The 11,986-nt window shown below is 41.0% G+C and overlaps 1 protein-coding gene across 1 annotated transcript in view; it reads left to right on the top strand.

Annotated features, from left to right (window-relative positions):
- The window catches only part of tbl3 (transducin beta like 3), a 48,164-nt gene that overhangs the window by 34,311 nt on the left and 1,867 nt on the right, over positions 1–11,986 (top strand). The window contains exons 19-22 of the mRNA XM_062037169.1: positions 1,285–1,388; positions 2,112–2,183; positions 4,634–4,792; positions 6,971–7,064. Of these exons, the coding sequence (XP_061893153.1) occupies positions 1,285–1,388; positions 2,112–2,183; positions 4,634–4,792; positions 6,971–7,064 (429 nt within the window). The remainder of the gene's footprint in view (positions 1–1,284; positions 1,389–2,111; positions 2,184–4,633; positions 4,793–6,970; positions 7,065–11,986) is intronic.

An 11,986-nucleotide genomic window follows, 5' to 3' on the forward strand; every position in this document is an offset into this window, starting at 1 on the left:
TCCATAGTGGATCTAACATAATATTGTGAGAGTCTAGTCCATAGTGGATCTAACATAATAGTGTAAGAGTCCAGTCCATAGTGGATCTAACATAACATTGTGAGAGTCCAGTCCATAGTGGATCTAACATAATAGTGAGAGTCCAGTCCATAGTGGAGCTAACATAATAGTGTGAGAGTCCAGTCCATAGTGCATCTAACATACGGTAATAGTGTGAGAGTCCAGTCCATAGTGGATCTAACATAATATTGTGAGAGTCCAGTCCATAGTGGATCTAACATAATATTGTGAGAGTCCAATCCATAGTGGATCTAACATAATAGTGTGAGAGTCCAGTCCATAGTGGATCTAACATAATATTGTGAGAGTCCAATCCATAGTGGATCTAACATAATAGTGTGAGAGTCCAGTCCATAGTGTATCTAGCATTATAGTGTTAGAGTCCAGTCCATAGTGGATCTAACATAATTGTGTGAGAGTCCAGTCCATAGTGGATCCAACATAATAGTGAGAGTCCAGTCCATAGTGGATTTAACATAATAGTGAGAGTCCAGTCCATAGTGGATCTAACATAATAGTGTGAGAGTCCGGTCCATAGTGGATCTAACATAATAGTGAGAGTCCAGTCCATAGTGGATCTAACATAATAGTGTGAGAGTCCAGTCCATAGTGGATCCAACATAATAGTGAGAGTCCAGTCCATAGTGGATCCAACATAATTGTGAGAGTACAGTCCATAGTGGGGCCAGCAGGAGATCATCTTGAGTGGAGACAGGTCAGCAGCGCAGAGACGTCCCCAACTGATGCACAGATGAGTGGTCCACCCTGGGTCCCGACTTTGGACAGCTAGCGCGTCATCCGTGGTCATCGAATCTGTGCAGAGCAGAAAAGAAACGGCAGATCAACTGGTCTAAAAGGGGGGTCTATTTAAAGGCTGTAGTATACAAATAAGTTTTAAGATGGGACTTAAATGCTTCTACTGAGGTAGCATCTCTAACTGTTACCGGGAGGGCATTCCAGATGCAGGTCAGGCTCGTCTTTGAGCGTTTCCAATAAGCCATACGATACCTCTGCTCAAATTCACCTTTGTCTGACACTTGACACATTTTTCTCATGCATTTGATCCTGATCTATGTCTTCATACAAAGAGGTGTGGTGACATTTTGATGAAATAAAACAATGTGACTTTGCTGGCCAAGCTTTAAGTTGGCGTCTGTTTTTAGTATAGGTAATGGAAAACGTCTTTGTTGTCATTCTATCTGTCCTATGTTTTTTTTTGTAAAGGCAGCAGGAGTTGTCCAACCTGCTCCATGAAAAGAAATACCTGAAAGCTCTGGGCCTCGCCATCTCATTGGACCAGCCGCACACAGTGCTCTCTGTAATTAAAGGTACTTCAACTTTTATTAAAAGACACTCGGCGTCTCTTTCATAAGCACTGACATTGTGCTAATTCAGTGGTTCTTAACCTTGTTGAAGGTACCGAACCCCACCAGTTTCACATGCGCATTCACCGAACCCTTTAGTGAAAAAAAATGTTTGTTTTTTCAAATTCAAGACAAAGTTATATGTTTTTTTACTGGTGCACAAAATGAACCGTGCATGAACATCACCTTGTTCAAAGAACAAAACCAACACAGTGCATGAACTCACAACAAATTCCACACCTGCAAATCAGATGGAAAATTATAACATTATAATACGCCGATAGGGAAAAGTTTTTATTTACACGATGAGTCGGGTGTGTCTTGACCTCCGCCGAACCCCTGAGGCCGACTCACCGAACCCCAAGGGTTCGATCGAACCCAAGTTAAGAACCACTGTGCTAATTACTGTACATAACTTCCCTGCAATGGAAACACAATTTTAATTATAACTAATGGCAAATTTTCACTTTGAATGACTTCGTGTTTTGTTTTTTTTCTTCTCAAATCTGACTTAAAAGGAGAGATCTGTAGCGTGTTTTTGTGTTGCATCATTCCTGATCTACATTCCCATTGTTACGAACACACTGGTTGAACAGGTTATTGGATACAAATGTACTGTATGTGCTCTATATGTTGTTGTATGTACAGTACGACCTCATCAACACATTTCTCAACTGTTTGTCATAGCAATCCGTCAAGTTGAAGATTGGCATGATCTTCTGGAGAAGACTGTGATGAAACTTAGACCCGATCAGAAAGGTATGTAAAGTAGCAAAAATATAGTCAAGATTAGGTATAGATGTGGTTTACATTTTAACCAATATTGGTACCAAATCGGTACTTGGAAAAACAGTGCCAGGGCCTGAACCGGTACTTAAAAAATGAAAAACACACATTTTTATAAACCAAACACAATACCTTGACCCCTTTACCACCAACAGCAATGCAAATCATGCAGACTTTGTGGGAGCCAATAACGATTACTTTAGGACAAGTGATGGTTCAGAACCTTATATTTTTTATCCTGAATATGAGGGTGAGCTACAAGTTTTAGAAGTGGTTTTAATCCAGCTTTAGTGAAACACTAGCATCATGTAGCAGTATTGCTAAGTGCTAAGCAAGAAATACAAACCACAAACATAAGAAAACGATCGCTTACTGTACAATGTCTGATCTTTGATAACGACTCATAGGATGTTCATATCTTCCCGTTTAGATGAAAAATGATTTTAATCCACACGACGAAGGGTTAAAAAATTTGCTGCTGAGTCTGTCTTCTGTTGTAGTATGTTTGTCTCCAATCCCGGGTAGAAACTGAATGTCACAGATGAAAAACAATGGACATTTATCCACTATGTCCATTCCATAGTGGATCTAGCATAATAGTGTGAGAGTCCAGTCCATAGTGGATCTAACATAATAGTGTGAGAGTCCAGTCCATAGTGGATCTAACATAATAGTGTGAGAGTCCAGTCCATAGTGGATCTAACATAATAGTGTGAGCGTTCAGTCCATAGTGGATCTAACATAATAGTGTGAGAGTCCAGTCCATAGTGGATCTAACATAATATTGTGAGAGTCCAGTACATAGTGGATCTAACGTAATATTGTGAGAGTCCAGTCCATAGTGGATCTAACATAATAGTGTGAGAGTCCAGTCCATGGTGGATCTAGCATAATATTGTGAGAGTCCAGTCCATAGTGGATCTAACATAATAGTGTGAGAGTCCAGTCCATAGTGGATCTAACATAGTATTGTGAGAGTCCAGTCCATAGTGGATCTAACATAATAGTGAGAGTCCAGTCCATAGTGGATCTAACATAATAGTGTGAGAGTCCAGTCCATAGTGGATCTAACATAATATTGAGAGTCCAGTCCATAGTGGATCTAACATAATAGTGTGAGAGTCCAGTCCATAGTGGATCTAGCATAATATTGTGAGAGTCCAGTCCATAGTGGATCTAACATAATAGTGTGAGAGTCCAGTCCATAGTGGATCTAGCATAATATTGTGAGAGTCCAGTCCATAGTGGATCTAACATAATAGTGTGAGAGTCCAGTCCATAGTGGATCTAACATAATAGTGAGAGTCCAGTCCATAGTGGATCTAACATAATAGTGTGAGAGTCCAGTCCATAGTGGATCTAGCATAATATTGTGAGAGTCCAGTCCATAGTGGATCTAACATAATAGTGTGAGAGTCCAGTCCATAGTGGATCTAGCATAATATTGTGAGAGTCCAGTCCATAGTGGATCTAACATAATAGTGTAAGAGTCTAGTCTATAGTGGATCTAGCATAATATTGTGAGAGTCCAGTCAATAGTGGATCTAACATAATAGTGTGAGAGTCCAGTCCATAGTGGATCTAACATAATAGTGAGAGAGTCCAGTCCATAGTGGATCTAACATAATAGTGTGAGAGTCCAGTCCATAGTGGAGCTAACATAATAGTGTGAGAGTCCAGTCCATAATGGATCTAACATAATAGTGTGAGAGTCCAGTCCATAGTGGATCCAACATAATAGTGTGAGAGTACAATCCATAGTGGATCTAACATAATAGTGTAAGAGTCTAGTCTATAGTGGATCTAGCATAATATTGTGAGAGTCCAGTCCATAGTGGATCTAACATAATATTGTGAGAGTCCAGTCCATAGTGGATCTAACATAATAGTGTGAGAGTCCAGTCCATGGTGGATCTAACATAATAGTGTGAGAGTCCAGTCCATGGTGGATCTAACATAATAGTGTGAGAGTCCAGTCCATGGTGGATCTAACATAATAGTGTGAGAGTCCAGTTCACAGTGGATCTAACATAATAGTGTGAGAGTCCAGTCCATAGTGGATCTAACATAATAGTGTGAGAGTCCAGTCCATAGTGGGGCCAGCAGGAGATCATCTTGAGTGGAGACAGGTCAGCAGCGCAGAGACGTCCCCAACTGATGCACAGATGAGTGGTCCACCCTGGGTCCCCACTTTAGACAGCTAGCGCCTCATCTGTGGTCACCGAATCTGTGCCCCCCTTCTCCTTCGTGGAGCAGAAAAGAAACGGCAGATCAACTGGTCTAAAAGGGGTGTCTATTTAAAGGCTAGAGTATACAAATTAGTTATAAGATGGGACTTAAATGCCTTTACTAAGATTTAGGCCTGGTTAACATCACAGCATATCGTAGCAATTCTGAGATTCCATGTCATCATCCCTATTTAGAGTCGCTCCTGCGCTACTGTTCGGTGTGGAACACCAATGCCAAGAACTGCCTGGATGCCCAGGCGGTCCTCAGGGTGCTACTTACGCACCTTCCACCTGAAGAGATGCTCCAGTACCAGGGCGCCCGCACTCACCTGGAAGCCCTCATACCCTACACAGGTCAGACAACTGCTCATAAATTTGTTTCGATCGTCAATTAGCAGGACTTTTATGTTCATCTGGATAGGTTTTCTTTTTTTGTTGTTGTTGCTGTTAGTCTGTTTGCATTAAGGTCTTTCTGTCTTGCCTCTGGTGAGGGCGGTCGCATTTTCTCCGCTCCCTTCTCCCTGCTTGCTCTCTTTGTTTTGTCTTGTCTACACTTTTTTGAAGCCTCTTTCTTTGCGCTGTCCTCCAAATCTAAACATCCGACATGGAAATTATCAGCTGGACTCTCGACTCAATTGACACAGTCTTTTCGACGAGGAAAATAGGTTCTGGGGAGCCTGGCTGCCCTGATGGAACCATTGCTGCGGGGTACGTGAGAGATTCCTGGGATAAATGGAGAATCATGTGCCTCTCAGTCCTTTCCATCAAGGATGTGGAAGACATCTACCTATTTGGAACCGTGATCGCGGGGCACCTGCTGATTGGGCTGGGCATTGCTCTGGTGTATCGTCAAATTCGTGAGACGATGGCAGCCACTCAAGGAGCCCAAAGGCTGTTCGTCACAATGGAAGGTTTGGGCCGGGCTGTGGGATCACAGACGGGGACGATTTCTGAACTGAATCGCGAGATGGATCACATCATGGAAAAGCTGGTTGAAAGGGAGAAAATGGATATGAGAGGCAGCATGGACGAATAGAACAGACAAGCCATTGTAATGTCTGCTCGCGGAAAAACAAAAATCCTAATCTACGATTTGACTCCCTCGAATGACGCTGCAACAACAGGAGCAGGCTGTTCTGAAAGCATCCCCCGAGGACTCCTTAATGATGGACGCTTCTGACCTCCCTCCCTCCACTAACCACGTTAAACCCAAATTCCAAACTAACAAAGGTCTTAACTCATTCTCTTTCTATGCCACATCAATGTGGAATGCGCTCCCAACAGGTATAAAAGAAAGGGCATCTCTATCCTCCTTCAAAACCGCAATAAAAGTTCATCTCCAGACAGCTACAACCCTAAACTAACACCCTCCCCGGATTGCTAACAATCAAATGTAAACAATCAAATGCAGATACTTTTTCTTATGCCTTCTGATCTCTCTCTCTCTCTCTCTCTCTCTCTCTCTCTCTCTCTCTCTCTCTCTCTCTCTCTCTCTCTCTCTCTCTCTCTATGTCCACTACTTGATGTCCATATCCGAACCCCCACCCCCCACCCCCTCCACACCCCTGATTGTAAATAATGTAAATAATTCATTGTGATTATCTTGTGTGATGACTGTATTATCATGATAGTATATATGATAGTATATATCTGTATCATGAATCAATTTAAGTGGACCCCGACTTAAACAAGTTGAAAAACTTATTCGGGTGTTACCATTTAGTGGTCAATTGTACGGAATATGTACTTCACTGTGCAACCTACTAATAAAAGTCTCAATCAATCAATCAATCCTCAACGACACCTGGAGTCGAACTTTTGCTTGCATGCAGAACGGCCTCAGGCCTATGGACACTACATCAACACACCCAAGACAATGGGCATATACACACACCCCCTTCCCCCACTCCATGCCTTCACCTCCACTTGATTCCCCTTCGAGGTGATGGCCGGCAGGCAGCGCTTGATAGCAGCAGTCGACCTCCAGGATCCCAACTCCCCCACCCCCTCTGTTGCGAGTTGTCAAGATTAAATGTAACATGTTCATGTGTGCATTGCATGGAGGTTTTTTCCCTCTCCAGACTAAGCTCCCTTAGGAGCCAAGTCTAGATTGTATTTTTTTACTCATGTTCTTCCCCAGCGTTTTACCTTTTTCCCACCTTTTACGGGGCGCCTCGTGGCGATCCATCGGCGTTCCTGTTCTGTAACCCTGTACACTGTTTGTTTGTCTAATCTTGAATGGGTTTGTGCTGAAAACATTGTTTCCTTGTACTTGTGCAATGACAATAAAGTCATATCCTTTAGTTCACTGAGCCCTGAGATGAACCGCACAACATAAGTGAAAGGTCTATGGCGTAAACTCCCACATGGAGGGATGTTGCCATTCTAGTTGAGCGTGTTCCCATCTGACAGCTGGAACAGCCACATGTAATTAAGTCCCTTATGAGGGCTTGGCACGGGAACGACTTTAACCACACATCATTTCCACCGAGCACTGGCATTTACAGAATGTATGTCACGTCTTCTTCGCAGAGAGACACATGCAGAGGATCGGCCGTCTTCTGCAGGCCTCCATGTTTCTCAACTACATGTGGCAGAAGATAAGAGTAGCTGGAGCACCATCCAGGTGAGGGACCGTCCTCAAGCCATTGCTACCCACACAAGCTCGAAACAAGAACTATTATATAACAACGTCACATTCTGTCATTTTAATTCAGTCCACCTGACCACAATGTGTTGGGCTTATATAAACATTGAGCTAATAAGGCTAATATGCTACGTACTGTTACCAAAAGAAGGAAACCAACATGAGTGGACTATTTAATAGTCATTCCATAATATTGCCTCCTTTTGGGGAAAATAAAATGAAATATAATCTTAAATTAAATAAAATACAAATGTAATTTGTATTGGGGACGGCGTAGCGCGGTTGGGAGAGTGGCCGTGCCAGCAACCTGAGGGTTCCTTGTTCGATTCTCACCTCCTACCAACCTGGTCACGTCCGTTGTGTCCTTGAGCAAGACACTTCACCCTTGCTCCTGATGGGTGGTGGTTAGGGCCCTGTACGGCAGCTCCCGCCATCAGTGTGTGAATGTTTGTGTGAATGGGTGAATGTGGAAATAGTGTCAAATATTAAAAAAAAATATTTGTTTATCATAGTGTGTGAATGTTGTCTGTCTATCTGTGTTGGCCCTGCGATGAGGAGGCGACTTGTCCAGGGTGTACCCCACCTTCCGCCTGAATGCAGCTGCTGAGATAGGCTCCAGCACCCCCCGCGACCCCGAAAGGGACAAGCGGTAGAAAATGGATAGATTTTTGTTCATTTCTTGTTGCACAATATTATGCTTATAAACATTACGTATTTATTCCGGTACACGGACGTAGGGAGAAGTACAGAGCGCCAATAAACCTTAAAGGCACTGCCTTTACGTGCCGGCCTAATCACATAATATCTACGGCTTTTACACACACACAAGTGAATGCAAGGCATATTTGGTCAACAGCCGTACAGGTCACACTGAGGGTGTCCGTATAAACAACTTTAACACTGTTACAAATATGCGCCACACTTTGAACCCACACCAATTAAGAATGACAAACACATTTCAAGAGAACATCCGCACCGTAACACATAAACACAACAGAACAAATACCCAGAACCCCTTGCAGCACTAACTCTTCCGGGACGCTACAATATACACCCCCCGCTACCCCACCCCACCTCAACCTCCTCATGCTCTCTCAGGGAGAGCATGTCCCAAATTCTAAGCTGCTGTTTTGAGGCATGTTAAGAAAATAATGCACTCTAAGTTAAAGTCAATGATTGTCACACACACGAGGTGTGGCAAAATGATTCTCTGCATTTGACCCATCACACTTGATCACCCCCTGGGAGGTGAGGGGAGCAGTGAGCAGCAGCGGTGGCCACGCCCGGGAATAAGTTTTGGTGATTTAACCCCCAATTCCAACCCTTGATGCTGAGTGTCAAGTAATGGGTCCCATTTTTATAGTCTTTGGTATGACTCGGCCGGGGTTTGAACTCACAACCTACCGATCTCAGGGCGGACACTCTAACCCAGGGGTCACCAACGCGGTGCCCGCGGGCACCAGGTAGCCCGTAAGGACCAGATGAGTAGCCCGCTGGCCTGTTCTAAAAATAGCTCAAATAGCAGCACTTACCAGTGAGCTGCCTCTATTTTTTAAATTTTATTTATTTACTAGCAAGCTGGTCTCGCTTTGCCCGACATTTTTAATTCTAAGAGAGACAAAACTCAAATAGAATTTGAAAATCCAAGAAAATATTTTAAAGACTTGGTCTTCACTTGTTTAAATAAATTCATTAATTTTTTTACTTTGCTTCTTATAACTTTCAGAAAGACAATTTTAGAGAAAAAATACAACCTTAAAAATGATTTAAATTTTTTTAAACACATATACCTTTTTACCTTTTAAATTCCTTCCTCTACTTTCCTGACAATTTAAATAAAGTACAAAATTTTTTTTTATTGTAAAGAATAATAAATACATTTTAATTTAATTATTCATTTTAGCTTCTGTTTTTTTGACGAAGAATATTTGTGAAATATTTCTTCAAACTTATTATTATTATTAAAATTATTCTGGCAAATCTAGAAAATCTGTAGAATCAAATTTAAATCTTACTTCAAAGTCTTTTGAAATTCTTTTAAAATTTTTATTCTGGAAAATCTATAATAAATAATGATTTGTCTTTGTTAAAAATATAGCTTGGTCCAATTTGTTATATATTCTAACAAAGTGCAGATTGGATTTTAACCTTTTTAAAACATGTCATCAAAATTCTAAAATTAATCCTAATCAGGAAAAATTACTAATGATGTTCCATAAATTCTTTTTTAAATTTTTTCAAAAAGATTCGAATTAGCTAGTTTTTCTCTTCTTTTTTTCGGTTGAATTTTAAAGAGTCGAAATTGAAGATAAACTATGTTTCAAAATTTAATTGTCATTTTTTTTCGTGTTTTCTCCTCTTTTAAACCGTTCAATTAAGTGTAAATATCATTAATTATTAATAATAACATAGAGTTAAAGGTAAATTGAGCAAATTGGCTATTTCTGGCAATTTATTTAAGTGTGTATCAAACGGGTAGCCCTTTGCATTAATCAGTACCCAAGAAGTAGCTCTTGGTTTCAAAAAGGTTGGTGACCCCTGCTCTAACCACTAGGCCAGTGACTTCAATAATAAATATGTCAGTGCCATGTTGGCACTTTTTTTCCCCCATAACTTGAGTTGATTTATTTTGGAAAACCTTGTTACATTGTTTAATGCATCCAGCGGGGCATCACAACAAAATTAGGCATAATAATGTGTTCATTCCACGACTGTATATATCGGTATCGGTTGATATCGGAATCGGTAATTAAGAGTTGGACAATATCGGGATATCGGCAAAAAAGCCATTATCGGACATCTCTAAAAATGGCTCATGCAGAGGAGACAAGAAGCTATAAACAGAAAGTACGCTATAATGAGCTAAGAAAACTACAAACTAAAGCTCTCCAAGACCGTGGAAGACGGCTGGAGGTAGACGACCAGACTCTGGCAACAAGACAGGGGAAGACGAGGACTGTACACACATGAGGGAGGGTGACACAGGTGGGCACAATCAGGAGAGACATCAGACAAGCGACACAGGAGGAAAGGCAAAAAGCCGCCACTGTCCTCTTAATATTTGCACATTTTGTAGATGGCCGTGCGGGTATACTGTACGTGCGATGTATTAGAATTACGTCCACATTGCAGATATGCTGACAAGGCACCAGACAATGGCGTGCGTTTTGTTTACATCCAGTTTCGGCAGCGCGGTTTTTGGTAATTAAAATCGTTTCCCGGTGGTTGAGTTTTCACTTGTCAGTAGTGCGCAAATTATAGGCTTATATATATATATCTCAATTGATACTGTAACCACCGGCTAATGTTAATGTTTTATTTCCGTGTGGTTTGGATTAGATGTCAGGTTTCGTGCCTGTCCCTGAGTAGGTGATTTGCAGAGAATGAGGAAGTGTCGTTGTGTGTCTGTGGAAGCACGGACTCACAGAGACTAAAGTGTTTGCACGGGAGGTAAAATCTGTAGGAATTGTGCCGTTTGATATAATAGGATTTGTTAAAAAAAAGTAAAAAATAGCGTCAGACTTTGTGTGATTTCTTCTGGGGCTACAATATATTCTATTACTTTAGTTTTTTTAAGTAAAAAAAAAACAACCTTATTTACAAGGTGTGGCGGTAATGAAAATGGTGTGTGCCACATTCAATTACTGTATATTACTGTACATCAGAATTCATCTATTTATTATTGCATTTATTCCTCCTGCATTCTCTTTCCACATTGTTCATCTGGTTGATACCGTTCCAACTTCAAAATCTTCAGCCTATTTAGAAATCAACCAACAATTCTCAAGAAATTCCCAAATTTTTTACATGTTCCAGTTATTCGAGAAATTTTTCCCAATCAAAATGAAATTGGCCATTTTTCAAACGTCCACAATTCCCACATTTTTCAACCAATTGAAACCATTCCACCTTCAACACATTCCACTAGTCTCAAGTAAGAGTACTGTTACTCTAGAGCTTTAATGCTCAAGTAAAAGTAAGGAGTAGTCACCCAAATATTTACTTGAGTAAAAGTAAAAAGTATGTTGTGAAAAAACTACTCAAGTACTGAGTAACTCATGAGTAACCTGTTCGTTTAACGATGACGGCAACAAATAATGCACAAAAACATAAAAATAGCAATGAGCAAATTCAGAGCCAGGAATATCTTAAGCAACTAAAACAATAATATATATTAAATTATAGTACCTACATTAAAATAAAATAAATTAAGGCAAATTGAGCCACTATAACTTAACAGCACCATAGGCTCAGTAGGCAGATATTACAAAGGAAAATAACAAGTTAGCCTTTACACAAACCATAAACTGATAGGTGTGGGCTACACCTGGGAACACACTGTACACTTCTGATTGGTGTTTGTGTGTGTGTGTGTGTGTGTTTGTGTGTGTGTGTCTGTCTATGAGGCTGCAGTGCGTTAATAAATGTCCCCACATGATGTACATTTGACAGTGATTCATAGCAGGGAAGCTAACATCAGCCTACAGTGACAGACAAAATATCTACTAACGTTACTTACCGCGATGTGCTTCCTCAAATTTGACGTTGAGTTCATGTAAGCTGAAATGTCCACTTGTTTGGGGAGACACATATGACAACGCATTACATAACTGTTTTTTTTGGTTGTCTGAAGCGTGAACATCGATTTTATGTGAGGCCAGGGGTGTTTGCGTTCGTTGTTGTTTGCCGCTGAAACTTTATGTGCGGTTAATCATGTGACCCCCTGGCTCTGTTTGATTGGTGGAACGGAGTCAAACGTCACCAGTGACTGCATTTGATCGGTGAAACGCAGGCATGCGATAGGTCCTACTTTGAAAGTCTGTCTGACAAACCAAAACAAACAAAGCGTGCATTAACAGATGGATAAAAATCAGTAGCGAGTAGCGAGCTGAATGTAGATA

This window comes from Entelurus aequoreus, linkage group LG25 (genome assembly GCF_033978785.1).
Source record: "Entelurus aequoreus isolate RoL-2023_Sb linkage group LG25, RoL_Eaeq_v1.1, whole genome shotgun sequence".
NCBI classification, from domain to species: domain Eukaryota; kingdom Metazoa; phylum Chordata; class Actinopteri; order Syngnathiformes; family Syngnathidae; genus Entelurus; species Entelurus aequoreus.